Raw genomic sequence first — 20686 nt, forward strand, 5'->3', positions numbered from 1 at the left:
TGCAGAACTAATTGGTTGTTTTCTCCCGTTGTGCCGGAGCCCATGTCTGCTGAAAAAAAAAAAAAAAAAAAAAAACTGTGAAGGACACTCATTACAACTTGAGCTCGCGATCGCAGGCGCGGACACGGATGCAATCATGGGCGCAGACAAGCACGTAAACACAGTCGGGAGGAGCCGAACTCTTCCGCGACTGAGAGTCCTAATACGAGCACTGAGTGAAATCTCCTTGAACCCGTTGCCATAGCTTATCACACACACACACACACACACACACACACACACACACACACACACCGAGCTGCCAGCACTACCACCAACACAAGCACACCTCTCTCTCTCTCTCTCTCTCTCTCTCTCTCTCTTTCTCGCCACCCCCATCCACGCTCTCCCTCCATCTGATTTGCATTTTGGTTAACAGTCTAATTGCCTCTCATTAAATACCTTGTCAGTTTGATTAATTGGCGCGATACAGAAATGTAAAACAGCAGAGCATTACGACGCATAATGAACAGTCGCTGATTGGGAAAGACGAGCGGGCCCCAGTTCAAAATGCAAAACAGAGGTGAAATTCTACCAACTCCTCACTTTTAAAAGTTGAGTCAGGGTTTTCTTCCGTTCCTGGAGTGAATCTTTCAACATCTGAGGAGAACTGCCTCACGATTCAGACTGCAATGTAGGACACGCAACGAGGTGCTGATGAACACCCTGCACCTCAAAACTCGTCTCCCTTCTAATCCGTTTCTTGTTACAGGGCGAAGATAAATGCTAAGGTTGCCATGAAATAGAGAATTGGAATAAATGGAAGACCACCTACAAGTGGGCGGTTGCTCTGGTTAACAGTGCCGAACGATGAAAATGCTGCGAAGACGAGGGATTAAAAAAATGCTCCAGAAAACTTCCCCGGCTAAATGCAGGTTGAAATGAATTGGATCAAAGCATAACAGCAGTCGTTTAAAGCAGCGAGCCATCATACTCAGCTTGAAATTGTCTATAATTGTAGCAAAGTATATAATTTTCCCTCTCAGCCACGTCCTTCACAAAGCCACGGGATTCTCTGTCTCCTTTGAAATGGCAGGTGCTGTAAGTGAGAGCTGATGTTACTTAGAGAGTCACTTTCTGACTTCAGAGCACAGAATTTATAAAAAAATTCGGAAACTAAACTTCAGTGATATTCAACGTTTGAAGAAGTAGTGAGGTTGAAAAACGTCTGAATACTTCTTACAGAGCGTTTGTACACCAGGTGGCATGTGATTGAACAAAACGTGACGTACAACGATTCTGTAGGAAGTATTCTGACATTTTTCAACCTGGGAGACGTCACACTCGCAACCTCCGTTGGGGGAAAAAAAAGTTGACTCCAACAAAACAACGGGTTCCTAAAACTTCCAAATTCTATTTATCGTAGATAAATCATTTCAGACCTTTTCTCTTCGTGCAATCATCAATAAACACAGAAATTAGCCCCCTGGATTATGACTGACTGTGGCTAACTGTATAGCATGCTAACCAAACTAGCTGCCTTCATTTGCCTCTAAATGTGTTTTGTTTTTGTTTTTTTTACATTGGAAGTAGTTTCAGCTGTTATAGAATGGACTGTCAAAGCAGTTTGAAAACAAAGAATAGAATAAAAAGAAATAAAAGATTTACTTTACTTTGTTTCTGTTTTGCTAGCTCACCCTGGGTGTTTGGTCATTCAAAAGCATCACGGTAGTCTATTGTCATCCCGAGCAAGGCTAGGGTCAGTGTGACTCAGTTGACCGAGCATGACCCTCCAGTTACACAGTTTTACAAATCCTGACACACAAAAGTTCTGTAAGCTAAAGAGAAATTCTAATATTTTTCAACCAGGGAGACGTTAGCTAACAATGGGAGATGCTAAAGTTGCCCTCAGCACTCTGGAGAGGACAGTCAGGGAAAACGCAAACTCCAGCTTTCCAAATCAACTTTCATTGTGTGTGACTCATTTCAAAAGTGAATACAGAAATTAGCACCCTGGATTAGTGACTGACTTGCTAACCAAAGTCACCTTCATTTGCCTCTAAATCCTTTTTAAAAAAAATTTTATTTGCAAAGATTTTATGCTTTTATATATTGTTGAACATTAGCTCATAGTATAGTGAATTTTTTTGGAAAAGACAGTTTGACAGCATCGGAAGCATCATGGTATTCTCACCGCGCGCAAGGCGAGGGTCAATGTGATTCAGTTGACCGAGCGTGGCCCACCGGTTGCACGGCCCGCCACTCAAATTTATGAAATCATCATCTTCTTTACCTCCGCTGCGCCGGGTGATATTGCATGTCAGAGACTTTTATTATTGAAATGACACATTTATGACAGCGCGCCCTCGCCACACGAGAGCGGCCTCCTGAATCATCTCGGCCAAAGGAGGAAGGAATGAGATATGGCAGATTATCGGAGGCACGCCACCTGCGCAGCGTCGCTCATCAAAATATGCCAATTTCCATGAATGAAAAAACAATCTCACTTGTATTAAGCTGAAGTTCACAAAAAATCATGATCTGGGGGGGGGTTATGAGAGAAGGCTTTCTGGTGGTCTCCTCAGGGGGAGATGGGGTCGGCGCTGAATAGGCGGGGGGGTCTCTCTCCTCAGATGCTTATTGTTTCGCGGTCCACTGTGAACCTATTCAGTCAGAGATAGTGGCATTCAGTCGAACATAATGCAAACATCCGCATTGTGGAGCTGTTTTTAAGTCTGCTGGGAGCCGATGTGATGTTTAAACTGTTTATGCGGCTTGTGTGCGTCGGCTCACAATGACACCGTATCTGACAGATTGAGCTGTGAGGTTGAGTGGCTTCCATCACGGCCTTATCTCTGCACAGCAAACGCACCCATTCACATGCACACACACATACACACACACAGAATACACGTTCTTATCTGTTGGCTTTCCTTATCGCCCCTGTTTGTATTCAAAAGTGGAAACAGCGTTTAGCCATCTTAGTGGCCAACTGATTACAGCCGGTGACACATTTAAAAGGTTGACATGGGCCCCTCTCTTGAGCATATCGAAAGCCTCAGGCCTGGCACCGATTGGCTTTTCAACTGTGCTACTTTCAACCCTGTCTCAACACACGCAACTGCCATTTCCACACCACGGTCCACTAGTAACCTCTCATGGCCAGTGATGTGTGCAATTGGTGCATCACAGGCAGCAAGATGTTGTATTAATAAGTAACCGGTCACCATATAGGTGACCATTTTCTTTTCGTGTGACTTTAAAAGTCTGTAAGGAGTTTAAACATCAAATTAAAACAATCCACACAAAGTGAAATATCAAAGTGTATTCAGGCTAAATTTGCAGGACTTTTTGAAGCACAAGAGGAGACAGCGCTGTAAATTAGCTACAGATATATTTATGTTCCTTCTCCCATGTACTATTCAATTCTGAAGACCCAGCGTATTTGTACTTCATTTGGTTTTACCACATGAAATAGGCAGTAGCTAAGTCCAAAACAAAACCAATACCAGGTACATAAACAATGTTAGCAGTAACTTTCATCCAGTCTCCTGAGTTTAAAGAATTCAGGTGCGCTCAAATGTCCGTTCAAAGTTGTGAACATGTTTTAAGGGGCCACAGTAGGGGAGGGTGAGACGAGGGGTGGTTAGTTGGTTGCAGTCTGCAACCTCAAACCTAGATGCAACTAAATACACACTGGACCATTCAGCTACCCTAATCCTAAATATGAATGATTAAATTATAGATTAATTCATTTTCTTCATATTTACCGTGTTTACCTTGCATCTTAAGACAGATCTGACAGATTTTGCAAAAATATTTCCCTGATCCTGAAGGCAACTGGCTAGCTAGTCAGTGTATGTTATGTTATGTGTGTTCTAGCTGCTTTTTTCCCAACAATTACTGTTGCTCATTGTCATGCCATTATAGGCCGGTGTAGATAGATATAACAGCAAAAAAAAAAAAAAAAAAACATGCCATAGGTGCCTGAAAGAGTAATAACAGGCATACAAAGTGGGCTGATAACAAGAAAATGACATTTTCAGTGAAGGCTGTAGATCGATGATGACACACAAGGTAGAAACACACACACACCCACGTAAGCTATAGTATGTATGTTCTGTCCAAGCTCCCGAACTGTAGCACATCACTTTGAACCTTGACCTTTAGGAAGAACGTGTGGACAGACAAGAATCTTTGGTTTAGGGCTACTGGGAACCCTTTTTATTGGCAATGGTAACCTTTAACATGGGAGGAATACGAATGCTGCGCTGGATTGCTGGTTCATTACAGCAGTCCCCGCAGACTGCCGCATACTTGGACTATTTTTGGTGTTCTCGAAGAGCTTTCGCAGGTCATATCAGATGATGTAATGAGTTGATATTGTCTCTCCGTCACCTTGGTCACAGGCGTGCAGCTGAGTGATGAGAAAGGGAGCTTGTAATCAAATGGAATTACTGTTTGATATTGATGAAATCTGCACACCTACACGTCTCAGTACATCGCACCTCCACTTGCATGTACTCAATGCATGCTTGCCCCACTCATACGCACACAAATAGAAATTATGTCAGTACGATCCCTATGAGGAAACAACCTGTGCTAAAGTAAGCAATAATAGGAACCCAAAAGAAAAAAATACGTAAACAGAAAATGAGGTTATTTCCACCTCTCAACTGTCACAATGCTTTAAAACACCCTTCCTCAACTTGTCTTATCCTCTTTATCTCCTTATTTGTGATTTAATTACCTTTAACGCTGCGTAAATCCAGCGTATATGATGTACAAAATGTGTGTTTGCGCGCAAATGCGTGCACACACACGAAAACCTGCTCGTTCTGAGCCATTATCCCCGGTCTTTGTCGCATCTGCTGGCTATTAATCAGCCCCCAGTTAGCTCATCAACAGGCAGATTGAATAGGGGAACAACAGCAGGTAAACACGCTGGCAGGTGTAGCTGCGCAATCACTTCCTGCCTTCCAGAGCACTCCCTCTGATTGGAGATTAATGTGTCCATCTGGACCTCATTACAACTTAACACGAGTGGAACTTTCTCTGTAGTTTTTTTTTTTTTCCCCTGAGATGCACATAGGTTCAAACAGGATGATAATGTGATGCTAATGTGAGTGAAGGGGAAGTTTTATGTGGCAGAAACGTGTCAAAACGAGGAAGGTCACAGATCCGATGGAGCCATAAGTTAAAAGGAGCACTGTGTAGTTTTGGAGAGGTAATTCAAACTTGGAATTTTGATATCTACGAAATTAATGAGGTGATAATACAAACTGAGAAATATTTATTTTTTCCATAACTGAATAAACAAACTGTTCTCAGGAAAATAAGGTACCCAGAAGGCTGAATGAAGCTAGAAATGTAGCAGGGTCCGCCATATGTAAACACTGTAAAACAGTATGATATGTATATATGTCCTTTAAGGTCAGTTTGTTTATTCAGTTTGTTCACACATGACAAAAAAGAGAGTTTATTTAGTATGATTAAGCTTAAGCCAAATTACATCAAAACTACACAGTGAACCTTTAATAGCCATCATAGGTGAAGATGAGGACTGATAGGCACCCGTAGCTGCAACACTTTTATATCTTACTGAATTTACGGTTAGGGTGTCAAGGAATTAGTCATGTGTTGGTCCAACATCATTGTATATTTGTTCACACAACCATTTGTGATCTATAGTAAACATGATGTCCAATTTGCTGCTACTAAGCCCTTGAATCAGGCTAAATTGCACAAGACATATCAGGATACAGCTCTTCATATGTCCAATTTGTTCTCCCAATAATGATGCTGACATTTGGTGTATGCCTCCACATTTTAAGCCACAGTCAAACACTCTGACACTAACTCACGCATCCGAAATCAATGCAAACAATCAATTCCGGGATGTGACAGGCTGAAAATGAACTTGGCATACAGAGGTCGAACTAATTGGGCTAAACTCAGAGTAAGGAAAGTGTGTAATCTCACAGCTGTCAGTGTGACATCTCTTCTCCGCTGATTCCCTCGTGGCACAACCTTGTCTGATCTCGCAAATTAAGTAGGTGCTGCATGCTAAAACTGATACTCCCGATGGAGCGAGTTCCAACCCTGCTGCTCCTCCTCACTTTGCTGCTCATTTTCTGTAACCTGTATCATTGTGTGTCCACTGGGCTCAATGATATGAATGTAAATAATGCTTTGTGCATTGTGACAAACAAAATGAGGTAAAAGAGACAATTAAAAGGTGCAATATGTAGGAACTGGACTCCCTGAACTGAACTGCTTCTAACTGTAGCTGCCCTGAGCTAGTTAGCTCAGTTAGCCATGCACAAGAACGTTGGACCAGTCACAATGATTATTTGGTCACTCTCTGTGGATATTTCTAGCCCACGTTTGATTGATTTCAACTAAAACTCTCAGACATTGCACCTAAAGGGGTTCTCTACTTTAACAAACGTTGCCATCTGCTGCATTATCCATTCTCTGTAAACCTGGCAGTAGCCTAAAGGTTAGACAAGTGCCTGTGAATAGCTGGTCAGCAGTTAAAAGGTCTGAACCTGCTGGGGAGGCACACTGCGCAGGGAAAAGAAGGAGAATGTGTCATTTGCTTCCTCCATCAAGAACAACTGCCTAAGTGCCCTTTATAAAAGGCACTTAACTTGTAGTTGTGTTTCTGGAAGCTGTCCGTTGCCAGACTGTGAAGACGTGCTGTGAGGCTCCCAGGTGTGAATGGGACACAGTTTATAGCTGAAAAGAGGCGCGCATCGTCCTTGAATAAGTGAAGGTGGAAACAAAAAGGCCCTGTGATCTTTTAATCTTTATTGATAATGGCATTTCAGGCACTGTAACACAAAGTCTTTTCACCGTAACTTTCAACACGAGAGGTGCCTGATTTTGGTCCACTCTTCCCCCAGGTGAATGCACGTGACTTCTCCAAGGTCGACCATGACGAGGCAGTGGTGGAGGCCATCAGGCGTGACCCCATCGTCGTCCAGGTTCTCCGGAGAACCCCCACCAGAGCCGCGGCTGCATGTGGACGCAGCGACGGCGGCACGCCGCAGGACGTGTGCGTGGTGGACGTCTGCACGCAAACGGACATCACCTTCGAGCACATCATGGCACTAGCGAAGCTTCGGCCTGCTACCCCGCCCGTCCCTGACATCTGTCCCTTCCTTCTGTCCGACAGGTACAGATGTAGCCACTAAAAAGAATGCTCCATCTCCTGAATATTAATTAAACACACTGAGATGAAAATTATTACCCTATATTTTGTTATCTGGAACCTAGAGATAGTTCTTGCCATCCCAAATTAGCATTAAGCTTCCCTGAGGGTTCACTGTGGTTGTCTTTCATTTCATGGTAGTTATTAAGCAGTTGTATCACAGTGTGGAAACCCCCAGCATAGCTAAGTACTCTGTCCCTGTGATATCATTATGCAGAGCCAAACCTGCATCCAATAATTGCTTCTGTGAGCTACATCCATTTTCTTTAATGGGAGCTTTTGCTGGGCGATTAAAAGGCAATGGGCTGATGGAGCAGGCTTTCTGGCTCTACATCCATTCTTTGGCTATTTATAGGGCTTTGCTGGGCAGCAGATGAAATCAATTTGTCCTATAAAACTACAAATCTGCCAGTCTTGTTCAGCGATCATGGAGAGGCAGAGGTCATGGCTTTAATGAGGCCACACATACAAAACAGCAATACTTTTTTTATGTTACGTGAGTTTCAAATTTGAGATAACCAACATGAAGATACATATGGGTGCAAACATTAACAATATTTAACATGCGTGTCTCTTCTTTTTCCTCTCCAGTTGCCATTCCATCCACACTATGGAGCACGAGTTTTATGAATGTCCAGAGTACCTGTCCAATACCCCAGCTGAGGTGGAGAGGACTGAAGAGTATGAGTACGAGGTACAGTTTGACATCTTTCTGTTGAATGTGTACGAATAATGTTTCCCCACTTTCTTTTCATCTGTCTGCCATAAACACCCACTCCAACTGCTTTACGTGAGGGAGGGGTGTTTGGGTTTCCATATTGGCCAACATATCCGCCCAAATATTATGTAATTTCAAGTCAACGCCAACAGATTTAGAATACATTTTCATGGTCCACAGAGGATGAATATTATTGCATTTAATAACTCCCCTACACTTCCTCGTACAGCAAAATCAGAAATGTATTCTTTAAGAAAGAACAAAACATTATAATACAATGGGTAAACTCCTGTGGACTTTACAAATCAGTTCTGAAAAGGATGTCTCAAACTGGTAGCTTGATAGTGACATGCACAGCATTGAGTTTTCCAATGGAGATATTGCTGTATCAAGCTCATATGAGCCCCCGCAGGATGCACACAGCTCATTACTCCGGGAAACAGAAATGCTCAATTGTAAAGCTATTTGTGGCTCCAATGTAAGTGCATTGAATGGGCTTAAAATTTTCTATTGAAGCAGTCGGTCATAAGGCCACTGTTGTGTCAGTATCACACAATATCCCTGGAGATAATCCAGGGCCAGCCTCGACATACAATGCTCACAGGTCCCATAACAATACGACAAAAATTGTCTTCCACAATAATAGAAGAAAATTGGTTGCCCCTTGTGAGAATTGCACCCACTCTTCAGATTGTTTTGTGTAGCATGGCGAAGTCCCTGGGTTTAAGATGGAAGGCCATTTTTCATTTCAGTCATGCCAAAAGAGCACCCCTCTCTGAAAAGACCTCCCTGCTGAATTACCTGTGTTTTTCATTCAGACGCTGTTAGTTTCCCTTTCTCCGTGCGCTGTCCCTCAGAATTGTTTGAGTCCCTTTTCAGACAGCCACTCAAAGCTGAACAGAAATTGTAAGTATGTTATGTGTCAAGGAGGACATGCTCACTAGAACCTGAATGGATTTGGTGGGCTTTCAATTTACAACTAACAGAATGATAATTAGAGTGTAGTTTCCAGGTTTGTGTGAGCAGCGATACAGAATGATATGACCTTGCACTGATTCATTAATCAGGTTATGTTCATTATTAGGTCGCAGTTGGTGGTGTATCCTCCATCTGTGATATGTATTTAATCAGTTTTATCAACTGTATGTCCATCAGTTACACAAGTAGACCTCTGTAGTAAAAAGGAGGCTTTTACAGTAATGCTGACCCTGTTCATCTTACTTTAGCTTGTAAGCACTAACCTTCGCAAGTTAACACTGAAACACAATGTACGGCTGAGGCTGATGTTGATAAGACTGAGTTTAAAAGAAAAAAAATGTTTTAATTGATTAGGGCATAAAGGAAACATCAGGGGATAACCAAACAAAATAACTAAATTTTTATCTGTATGTATTGGGCGGGGCTTAATTGGAAGTGGGAGGTGCTTGTTCATTAAATGGACAGGCTTAACCAGAAGGTGCTGATTTAAACCTTATATTGGTATTGGTGGTTGTGATTAGAAAACTACTTAAGGCAGTCCATATAATAATTAGATGTTTTCAACTTAACTCCATCACTCACTGTAGTTTAATTGACCAACTCAACTGACCTTTGTGGAACTGACAACCTTTTGAATCACATATAAGTTTGTCCAAGTAGCTGGTTGTGAATGAACCAAAAATTTTATTTAAACACATTTTATTCAGTGACCAGCTCCAGTTATGCCAGCATAAGGTGTACCTACTTAAAAATCTTTTGCTCTGAAGAGGGCAGCCTGTACCATTCACTCGAGTGTCAAAGATGCATCATGCCACTACGACAGTGGCCCCTCGAGGTCATGCTAGGTGACAGTGATGGGTGACGTTTGCTACCGTCAGTGGTCCCCCCTGGCTTAATAGGCACTTCCTGGCTCAGTGAACTGCATTGTGGGTCATTAGGATTCCTCCGCTGCCAGCTGTGGCCTTATACCTTACAGCGTCATCTGGATGAAAGAGTCTCCCGAGTGTGTGTGTCAGAGGTGGGAGCAGGGGTAGGAGGGCTCATGTGTGGTAATAGCAGGAGTATCAGAACAAGGTCAGCTTTACACACACACACACACACCACACAGACATACAGTCAACTCCCACCCCCACCTGCCAGACGTACACACACCAAATCAGCCATCCTCACTTACCTCTGTCCATCCATGTGTATCTAACTGAAACATGAATGGCTTCTCTCTCGGATGGAACAGAATAGGGCTGCTATTACTTCTGACAGGTTTAGCTTCACTACCGACTGATTGTCCACATGGGTACTCCTGCTGTCATAATACTCCTGCTACTTCTGCCAAATCTACCAAACTATAATGCTGCCAAGTGCAGACAGTGGGTGTAGCGGCGGAGTTTCAGAGCTAACAGTTTCGCGGATGCTTTGATTGTTAAAGTTCACAGCGAAACGGCATAATCTCGATCCCAATTTCCAAAGTTACTAAAAAAAATGCTGCTGTGACTATCAGAGATAATCATGTTCTCAACAGTTGCACTCCTTTTGGATATTAATTTCCCTTTCAGGCAAAGTGATTTTAATGAACCCTCTGTTCGGTCACCAGGTTACACAGGGCTGTTAATGAACTGGCAGCAGTCTGACTGAAAGCAGCCATTCAGCCGTTTGCTGGAATTAATCAAAACAAACACGTCTTAATTATGAATCGTCAACCGGTGCCAAACATCAGATGCTGGATGTTTTTTTTAATCCTCAAAAACAAAAAAAATATTGGTATTCAAAAGGGGCTATGGGAATAAGGACTCTTATTGAGCACTGCCAGAGATCAACTAAAGCAGAAAGATGTGTTATCAAACAGAGGAAAAGGGTACTCCAGTAATACTGGGGGACTAAAAAAAGACAGATTTAATAAAGAACTGTCAGAATTAATGCAGCCTTGGCTAAAATATCCCAGTTTTTCCTCTGTTGTACGAGCCAAGCACAGAAATACTGGATCCCAGAATCCAACATACTGTATCCTCATATCTTAAACAACAGTTAACATAATGCCTCCAAAATCTGAGGGGTAATCTGCAAGCCTTTCCTGACTGACAGAATTATCATCACTACACTTCGAAGACTGTTGCTTTAAAAATAGTGACAGCTGGAAGGATGCCATCACCAGCAAAGTGGAAACAATGAGCCCATGAACAGTAATGGCAGTAATGTCTTTCGAATGAAACATTAGGTGACTGTTAGGCGCATATTCAAAATGAATGTTTCTCACAGATGTTTAATTTGGCAGTAAAAGACAGGGCGCAACCTATTGTCATACGTCCTCGTTCCTCGCACACCTCAGTAGCACATGTGGTAAATGTGATGTCCCGCTGAAAATTGGGAACAACACAAACAGTAAATCAAGAAGATAAATTCCTCCAAATGTCACCATGCATTACAAGCCACGTGAAATTAGTTCGACATTGCTGCTGGGCCATAATCCAAACTCCACAGTGGCACATATTAGGATCCAATCATCACTAAATGAGCCTCTTGGCGGTTTTCAGCACCCATGGCTCCTGACATCTGGAGACCGATCACTGGTGGGCTTCACTCCACCATAACTGACTTCCACAAATCCAGTAAAATCCAGAATAAAGTGCACTGACATTAAGGCATACTGAATGTGATCTGATCTCGCTGTCAGGGTGTGTACAAATCAGCCAGTTAACTTAACTGGTGAGGAAGGTGTGCGGATAGTCAAGACCAGCGTATGGTGTTACTGTATAATAAACTCCTTACACACCCCAACCTTTGAAGGTCAGGCCTGTCTGCACAGGGGGTTAAATGCCACAGAAATTAATTACTTCCCCTGTCAATCTCTGCTATCGAGGTTTCCCATGACAGAAAAAAAGGGGGTTGGGGTTTAATTCTCCCCCCCACAATCAACCCCTTTTTACCCAGCTCCCCTCCTTTCACAACTTCACTGTGCTGAAATGAATTTGGCAGCGTGGGGTTAATAAAGATTACCCCCCAGAGTTATCTTTATGTGATTACCTTTTATACACAGCGGGGATCAAAAGAAGCCAGCGACTGGTCGGGGGCTAAATTTAGAGATATTTCCTGTGGGAGGGGACCAGTCGGTGAAATACCACCACTACAGCCATCAAACACCTGCCCTGTATGTTGCCACATGCTGGATTCAGTTTGATACTAACAGGCTGTTGTTCCATTGATGTCCAGAACACATGCTGGGGCTGTGTTTGTATGTGTGTGTGTGTGTGTGTGTGTGTGTGTGTGTGTGTGTGTGTGTGTGTGTGTGTGTGTGTGTGTGTGCGTGTGCATGTGTGTCCATCACTGTGCTAGCAGGACACCATTTTCTCTGATAATCTGAATCATAGCTAACAGGCTAGCTCTGAGCGTAGCAGCTTGATTTAAGTTATGGAAGTTACCCAAAGATGTATTTTTCAAATTAATTTATTAATCATCCTTCAGGCTGCACTGTATTCGTATTTTTTTTTACAGATTTCTCTTTTAAAAAGAAGATAAAATGGCTTTGTCGCAGTTGACTGCATTTGCCCTTAGCTCTAAATAGCGTTAGCTTCTCTCAGCTAACTGTTCTTAATGGGAACAATTTGACCGTTTTGGTGAACTCACTTGCTCAGTAGCATTTCTGGACACAGCAGACAGTTGAGTTAAAAAAAAAAATAAAAAATCTGATAAACCCGCAATACATTGTCCAGAATCAAATGACAGAAAAGGTTAGCAACTAGCTGGTGGACATAGCATAGCATTTAGGAGCTAAAGAGATAGATACTACTTGAGGTCCATGCCCCTATTTCTTTCCTCTCCACCTTTTTTGGAGTATGAATTTCCAGGTGGCCAGTTCTTACATATTGCACCTTTAAAAGCATTGACATTATAGATTATAGGCAATCAAGAACATGTACTGTCGCTCCCATGTCTCTTAAATAGTCTATATTCAATTGCTTTGCAATAGCAAATGTATTTTAGCTCTACTCTTAAGTCTTCTAAGTTTTTAATCCACATAAAGTAGAAATGTTTATTTTGTATTCATGCCATTATGCTATACCTCCAGTATGTAGCTTGCAGAGAACAGGGAATACACTATGCAACAATACTAGAGCCTGAAGCAAATTCACTGCTGAACAAAAACACTCCCAAAGTGATTAGTTACAGTTATGTAGAGCATAGCGATCAAGTTGGACCTCATCTCCCATGGGTGGGGGATGAAGGGTGGTATCATTTCAGCTGTTCTGTAAAACAGATGAATAAACCCTGCGTTTGAGTTGATATGGTTTTGGAGACCATCAAATCCACCGGGGAAATCATGGGCTCCTAACAGGTGGCCCGTCGGGGGGAAAACATGTTTGGTTTTAAACATTATTGGTATATTTGTGTGTGTTGTAACAGGAGGTGGAGCTGTGCAGGCAGAACAGCCAGGAGAAGCTTGGCTTGACGCTGTGCTACAGGACCGACGATGAGGAGGACACCGGCATCTATGTCAGCCAGGTCGGTAAAAAGAAATTATGTTGCACATTGTTACCACATTTAACTATCTTCTTTATAAGATTTAAAGGCAGTTGCCACTTCATGTTAGACAATTACCTTCCACGTGATAGATATTTACTGTTCTGTAAAATAAAATGCGACGCTCAAGAGAGGCACTGGAGTAGAAACAAGCGCTCCCTGATGAAGACTGCTGGGCTTGTTAAATCAAACTCAGGGCGATCACTTTCCTTTGGAGCACGAAGTTATTAAAAGGTAGCATGAAATCCCATTTGAATTTCCATCCTCACATCCTGAAGCAGAGAGCAAGTCGAAGTAAACCGGGGAGGAAGAGAAAGAGAAGGAAATGTTTGCCTGTCAAATATCAACTCTGAATGAGCCACGCATGGCCAAAGAGGAAGTCAGGTTTGAAATGTGAATCTCATTCTCATTCCTCCTCTTTTAACGTGATTTAATTGACGGTTTTAATTAGCTCTGAGCTACAACCTTCTCCCCCTCCTCCTCCTCCCCCGCAGTAAGTGAAATGACACCCATTTTCCCATTTACTGTACCCCCTCTGAATACCAAACACTCACAACAAAGAAGGAACATACTGCAGAGATCCTTTTTAAAATTCAAATCATTTGCAGCCAGGAAAAAAGAAATACTTCCTCTTGCAAAATTGTTGATAAGAGAAAATGAAAACAGATTACCGCATTATATGGAATTATTAGGGCTTTAAGCACTACAAGCCGAAATAGAACATGTTTTGTCTGACTGCAGGTGCAGTTTCAATCCAGCTATAACACACAAAAAAAATCTGTTATGAGGATTAGAACGCTACCATAACAGTGTGAATGGCAGAAACACAAAGACCTGTGGCCTCTTTTAACCTTTTTATTTTATATTTTTCTTTGTATTCTTCTTGAACCAGATGAACAATCTGAATATGACAAACAACACCAGTACCTGCTGAACCTCAGCAGATTGCTCAAGCAGCTTCCCGCCGTCATCTATTTTTGTATGTTTGATAAAAAAAAAGCATAAAAATGCTAATTTCCCCCCATTAAAATGTATGTGTGGATGGTAGCATCAGTGCAACTTTGGGAGGCTCTTGATATTATTTTTCCTCCACATCTAGCCATCTCTCTTGATCTTCAATGTGAGAACAACAAAGTTTATGAAATGATTATCGAGGGCTTGTAGTGTTGTTGCAAATCCGCCGGGATGCGTTTCGAAAAATGCGAGGTGTTGATTCGTTCAGCAAGAATAGAATCGCATCTGTGCCGTAATCACTTGGGACTTTTACTTGAATCGTCTCTTCGTGGTCTCTCGTGGTCTTTCTCCACATGCTTCATTTATGACTCGCAAGCTCTTTTGTATGACGCCAAGGACTTACACATCACCTTGTCACCAGCTACAAAACTCGGGGTAAATGAGAAGCACCAACGCAAGAACCTGTGAAAACATACCTGTGTCACATGAAAAATACAAGGTTGTCAGCAGGAAAATAAGCAAAAGGAGCAGACTTTTATTCCTGACGGCAGAGATGAGAGAGCGTTAGTGGGAGAGCGGGGCATCAGTGGCGTGTCAGAGATACGCAACGAAGGGTTGTCAGCATTGATTTTCACGCTTCTTTTGTGCAGGTGGAGCCAAACAGCATAGCAGCCAGAGATGGACGTATCAAGGAAGGAGATCGTATTCTACAGGTGTGTGTTTTCATCTCAGTACATTCTCGACAGGTTGTATTACGGACTCACGCGGCTTTAAACATGTCAAGGTTTAGGCTTCAGTATTGTTACGGACAGGATGATAATTTAAAAAAAAAAAAAACTCTGCTTCTTGCTTCCTTTGCAAACATGCCCCGGTAGATCCTTGGAGCCACTTGTGAGGCTGTCTTTTTTAGAGGATTTCCAATCTGCTGGTGTCCCCAGTCCGGGCAAGCATATGTATATTTAATGACCTCGTTTTACCAGGGAAATTAAAGTCCCTGGTCGCAGCTACACCAGGCACTACATCATCTAAAGCACTCCTTCCTCCCTGCTCAGTCTCATTATGCGAGAACACCTATGGGGTCGGAGACTGTGGATAGCCCTCTCTAACCGAGTACGAGTGAAATGTTGCAACCTTATATTCACTATATCCCAACACATTTGTACTTTGGATTTTATCTGCATCTGTACAGGATTGTCAAAAGGTTTCCAAACTCAAGGCTAGCCACAGTTATAAGTCCCTCGTTAAGACTTAATGAAACATCACCTATGCTCTCTATGTTGCCGTGTTTAATACCAACTTAGATATGGCTAGGTAGAAGTGCTGTCTACATTCATTAGATATTCCAGTAGGCCTGACCTCACCTTACTAGTTGATGAATTTATTGAAAACACCTTCCACGCCTCTGACTGCCCTCCTGACATCTGTAAGTTGTGCTGAAGGCTTACAGACCTGTTCGCCCGTGAAGCGTCTCACAGCTCCTTTTTAGTATGCTTTCCTGGATCATGAGGTCACTGCGCTACAGAGCAGTGCGGTCTTCTTGTAAAGGAGAGGAACATGCAGCGGCAAATACCTTTTAAAAAATGAGTCTGTATGTTACAAAGACGAGCACACCGCTCTGAAGCCATACACTCAGTTTCACCAAACATGATGAAATATCTTTTTTCAGTATGAACTATAGGGCAAGACACAAAAACGGCCCCCAATGAAGAGGTATAAACATCTCAGGCATGTCTCTTAAACAGTGAACTCAGGGCACTTCACTCATCACTTTTGATCATAAGTCGTTAGAAATCACACACGTCAGAACGTACAAAATTACAGAAAAATGTTTGCCACTATATTAGTTTGTATTACATGAATTGCAAAACTATTTTGAGAGAAAAAGTCCATGTTCTTAATGATGCAATCTGTAAGAATTGGCTACCTGTCAAATTCATACTCCCGACAAATAAGGTCAGTATATCAGAGTAACAGCTAACTGCTGCTTAATATGACTGTAGCTATTGTTAGCTCAGTTAGCCATGCAGCTAGCTGGATGACTGGGAGAGTGTTGGTGTTTACTGTAAAAGAAATAGCACGGGAGCTTTGGACCACTAGGAGAATTGTTTTTAGGTCTGGGGTAAGCTGGTTGGCATCGACATTATAGTGGAACTGTGGCATTCACACAGAGAGGAGTGCTTTCATATTTATTCTTGTTAGTTTATATATCTGATTTTCTGAGGTATTTCCATAACATATAATGCTAAAATATAGTTTGATGTCGACTTGTGCACCAGCATTACCTCTCCTCCACATGTATTGTCTACACTGTAACACTGAGTAACTTTGTGCTCTCACTGTAGTGTTTCTGTGCCCCAGTGGTGAGAGTGATTGTTGGGAGCCGGCCTGCTGTACTCGAGGCCCTATTATCTTCTTCTGACAGCCCCATTACTCTAGTGAGGAAAAGATGAACACCACCTGTCAAAGAACAGTTAATTGTGTGTCTGGATGTGTGGTGAGAGCAGACTCTCGTGAGGTCGGACCACGCACTCGCAATTGACTTCCTTAACGGGCGCGCAGTCTACCCAGGCCTTTCCTGGGGTGCGCAGAGTTGGACGAAGTGATGGCAGGAAGGAGTAGAGAAAAGAAGTGTGAAAAGAGACTAATGGAGGGAGAAAATGGGCAGAAAAAGTGAACGAGGAGGAACGGTGTCAGCATGTGATTACACAAAAATGGATGATAATGATCAAAAGCACAGATTGTCCTTTCTCGGGTATGTCTTTATAACAAGTGTGTTCTTCTTAACATGACCATCTGTCCTCGTCTTTGATGTACAGATTAATGGCTGTGAAGTGCAAGACAGAGAGAAAGCCGTTGCCTTGCTGTCAAGTGAAGAAGCCAGGAGCATCATACTACTGGTGACAAGACCAGAAATCCAGGTAAACACACACAACCCGAAACAGGCTCTCTGCCCTATTTTTTGACAACCTATGTCATGTCAGATAACAACAGCTGCTTGCTAAGTGCCTTCTCCTTTCCTTCAAACTGTCAGCATGATTGTCTGGAGCTTCTACACACACACAGGATTTCTGACAGGATTTTTGTGCTTTCAGCTGGAGGATGAGGTATGGCTTGATGAGGAGCAGCAGCAACTTGTGGAGGAGCTGAAGATGGAGATCCTGGAGGAGAGGAGGAAGCAGAGGGAACGCAACTTTGACAGGGGAGATGAGGTGAGAGCGTCGGCTACGAAAAAACAAGAGACAAAATGTCCAACAGAAATATAGGGGCGTGTCATGAAAAGCGGGAGCAAGTGTAATGGGGTTAGGGGGGAAGGATTGAAAAAATGAAGGAAGCAGAGCAAAAAAGATGACAAGATCACAGGATTTGATCAATGCAACCTCACCATCATTCTACACACAATAAGCTATTGCAAATGATTGAAATTTCCCTTGAGGACAGCTAAAAGTATCTTTCTTTATACACCAGCATCAAGCTGAAGAAGAGATGACCACAGATACCGCTACCTGTTCCTCCAACAATCAAGACAAAGACAGCGGGTTTGGACGCAGCACGGACAGTCCGGAGCACCAACCTTTGCTCGCTAGACTCAACAGGAGGACCCCTGCTCATTGCCTGAGGGACCGATGGCGAGCAGAGCATCCACACACAAGACGAGGGACTGTAGTGCCGCAGGACACCCAGGGTCCGAGGACATTGTCCAAAGGCCAAGGCAATGAAGGTGTAGTCAGTATTCGCAATGGTGGAGGTGGGATCCTAGGTTTAGAGAATCGCTTCCAACAGCTCTTGGAGCTCAAGTGTCAAATCAGGAATGGAGGCGAGTGTGGGGTGTACTCCATTCGACACAGTATAGAGTGTAGTCTCACTGAGCAGGGAGGAGGGGATGTAGATGATGTAGATGGTGTTGGAGGAGAGAATGGAGTGGAGCAGGAGTTGCGGATGCTAAATGAGGAACTGCGCAACATTGAGCTCGAGTGCCAGAGCATCATGCAAGCGCATCAGCTCCGCCAGGCCAACCAGCTTAACGCCTCACAACCCGCATCCTCACCCGGACGGAGCCCCAAAGACAAGCGGCATGGCAGGTTGGCCGACATCCACGAATACCCGGAAAGGTCGGACAGCGATAAGATCCGTGAGAAGGACAGCTCCAGTGCCTACAACACAGCGGAGAGTGCACGGTCGACACCTCTAGGCATGGAGAGATCTCCCGATCACTCACTGCAGAGACACATCAGCATCACCAACCAGAAAAACCTCAGACTGGCTTCCTCTACACCCTCCATCCCCATCCCTATCCCCAAGCCCCAGAGTGCACCCAGTCACAGCAGACCAGCAGACCCAGGCTCTGTTATCTCCAGCAGCCCAGACCAGAGCAACCCCTCCCGGTCTGAGTCGGATCCTGCCCTTCCTGCAGATGATGAGAGGTGTGAAAAAAAAGGGAGGACCAGAGATTCCAGGAGGGGGCTTCCCTATGGATCTTCTTATCAGACAACCCCCTATACAGGCCAGGGAGGATCCCGGCAGCTTCAGGTAGGTGAAATCAAGATGAGACGTGTCAACCCAATGCTGATATACCTTTGAGTGAGGCACCTCTGTGCTAACAATGTTGTCTTTGTTGCAGAGCTACATGCAGCTGCTACAGCAGCACTCATCCCTGGAGTACTCCCAAAGCCAGCTGAGCCTGCTCAGTGTCTGTCGAGATCCCGGGAACCGGAGTGGGCGCTCTGGGGAACCCCGTCTAGAGTGGAAGGTCAAAGTTCGTGCGGATGGCACACGTTACGTAGCCCGGAGGCCTGCTCGTGACCGCATTTTGAGAGAACGAGCGCTAAGGATCCGAGAGGAGAGGAGCGGAGGTATGACCACAGATGACGACGCTATGAGCGAGATGAAGATGGGCCGTTACTGGAGCAAGGAGGAGAGGAAGCAGCACTTGGCACGTGCCAGGGAGCAGAGGAAGAGGAGGGAGTTCATGCAAAAGAGCCGCCTTGAGTGTCTAAAAGAGGGGCCGGCCAGTGGAGCCGAGGGCAGGAAGGAGATCAGTATCTTGGAGCTAAGTCACAAAAAGATGATGAAGAAACGGAACAAAAAGATCCTGGATAACTGGATGACCATCCAGGAGCTCATGAGCCATGGGGCGAGAGTCCCTGAAGGCTCAAAAGTACATAATGCCTTCCTATCTGTCACAACCGTCTAGAGGACACATACAGATCTACAAAACACTTTAATATCAGGTAGCCTGCATTTCAGGAACTACTGCTTTATGTAAAATAAATGTCAGTTTGTGAAAAGAAAAATGACTCTGCTGAGGACTTCTGTAGCATCCTGGAGGCGACTTTGTAACTATCACATTACGAATGTCTGAAAACTATCATTACAAAAAACTCAGCCTTTCAAAACATGACTTTTCACTGTTTTTACACTGGCTTTTTGGTAACGCACTGGCTTCTGACAGCAGATGACTTTGGTAGCAAATTGGTTCAAAATGAAGTCACGAACCAAAACGTTAACTTCATGTACACTGTGTATCGTGATTCCATATTCTCCACTCTTCTGTTTCATTGTATATGAAGCGACTCCACTTGCCTCCTTCGAGGCGGCATTTTTTTATAATGGGGAAAAAAACAATATTTTTCACACTTTATAAACTCGGTAACTTTTTGTAATGAATTTTTTCTACACTGAATGTCAATGTACTGTAAACATTTTATTGTAATTTCTTATTTATGTTCCTATCACCAAACCCATCAAGGTCAGAATTGACACTACTTGATTGTACTGTAGTCTGCGTTGTATGCCAGACCTACACAAAGAGACGACAGGAGACACTCCGTGAGAGAAGAAATCCACATTTCAAACAACCCCTTACCCGAGAAGTTCAGAGCACTCAAATTGAAGCACTGGAAGTATCATTATGCTATCTCTGAAACTCATATTATTCATGAGCTTGGAGGGCTTTACTTTTTTAAACAGTTTTACCTCAACTTACAGTCACAACTCTGATTTATCAAGTGGTAGAACATCTGGTTAATTCAAACATTGACTCAAACAGTCCTCAGGTCATACCTGAACCATTACTATGAACCATAACTGTGTGAATTATGTTTAAAATGTGAAATAGATTCATATTTATATTGTTTACTGTTATTTCTATTTATTGTAAATTAATTTTTATGGTCCGTCTGATAAATATTTCGCATTAAGTGGCTACCCTTGAAAGGCCAACATGTTTCAAGGCATTGTCAAGAAAATGTATCATATTGCAGCATTTCAAATTAAATCCGCTGCTTTTCACTGTAAAGCTCATTGAAGAGGCCTTGAGTTCAGTATTTGTT

The 20686-nt window shown here is 43.2% G+C and overlaps 1 protein-coding gene across 3 annotated transcripts in view; it reads left to right on the top strand.

Annotated features, from left to right (window-relative positions):
* pdzrn4 (PDZ domain containing ring finger 4) overlaps positions 1–20686 on the top strand; it is a 35309-nt gene extending 14623 nt beyond the window's left edge. For 2 of the 3 annotated variants that reach the window (XM_037120896.1, XM_037120895.1), the window contains 8 exons: positions 6888–7159; positions 7787–7889; positions 13287–13385; positions 15008–15070; positions 17174–17275; positions 17450–17566; positions 17823–18884; positions 18976–20686. In XM_037120896.1, coding sequence (XP_036976791.1) covers positions 6888–7159; positions 7787–7889; positions 13287–13385; positions 15008–15070; positions 17174–17275; positions 17450–17566; positions 17823–18884; positions 18976–19548 — 2391 coding nt within the window. In that variant the 3' untranslated portion in view covers positions 19549–20686. Of the gene's footprint in view, positions 1–899; positions 915–6887; positions 7160–7786; positions 7890–13286; positions 13386–15007; positions 15071–17173; positions 17276–17449; positions 17567–17822; positions 18885–18975 lie in introns of those variants that run through there. The other variant, XM_037120897.1, reaches the window with a different exon arrangement.

The sequence above is a fragment of the Acanthopagrus latus genome, chromosome 14, assembly GCF_904848185.1.
Source record: "Acanthopagrus latus isolate v.2019 chromosome 14, fAcaLat1.1, whole genome shotgun sequence".
NCBI lineage: Eukaryota > Metazoa > Chordata > Actinopteri > Spariformes > Sparidae > Acanthopagrus > Acanthopagrus latus.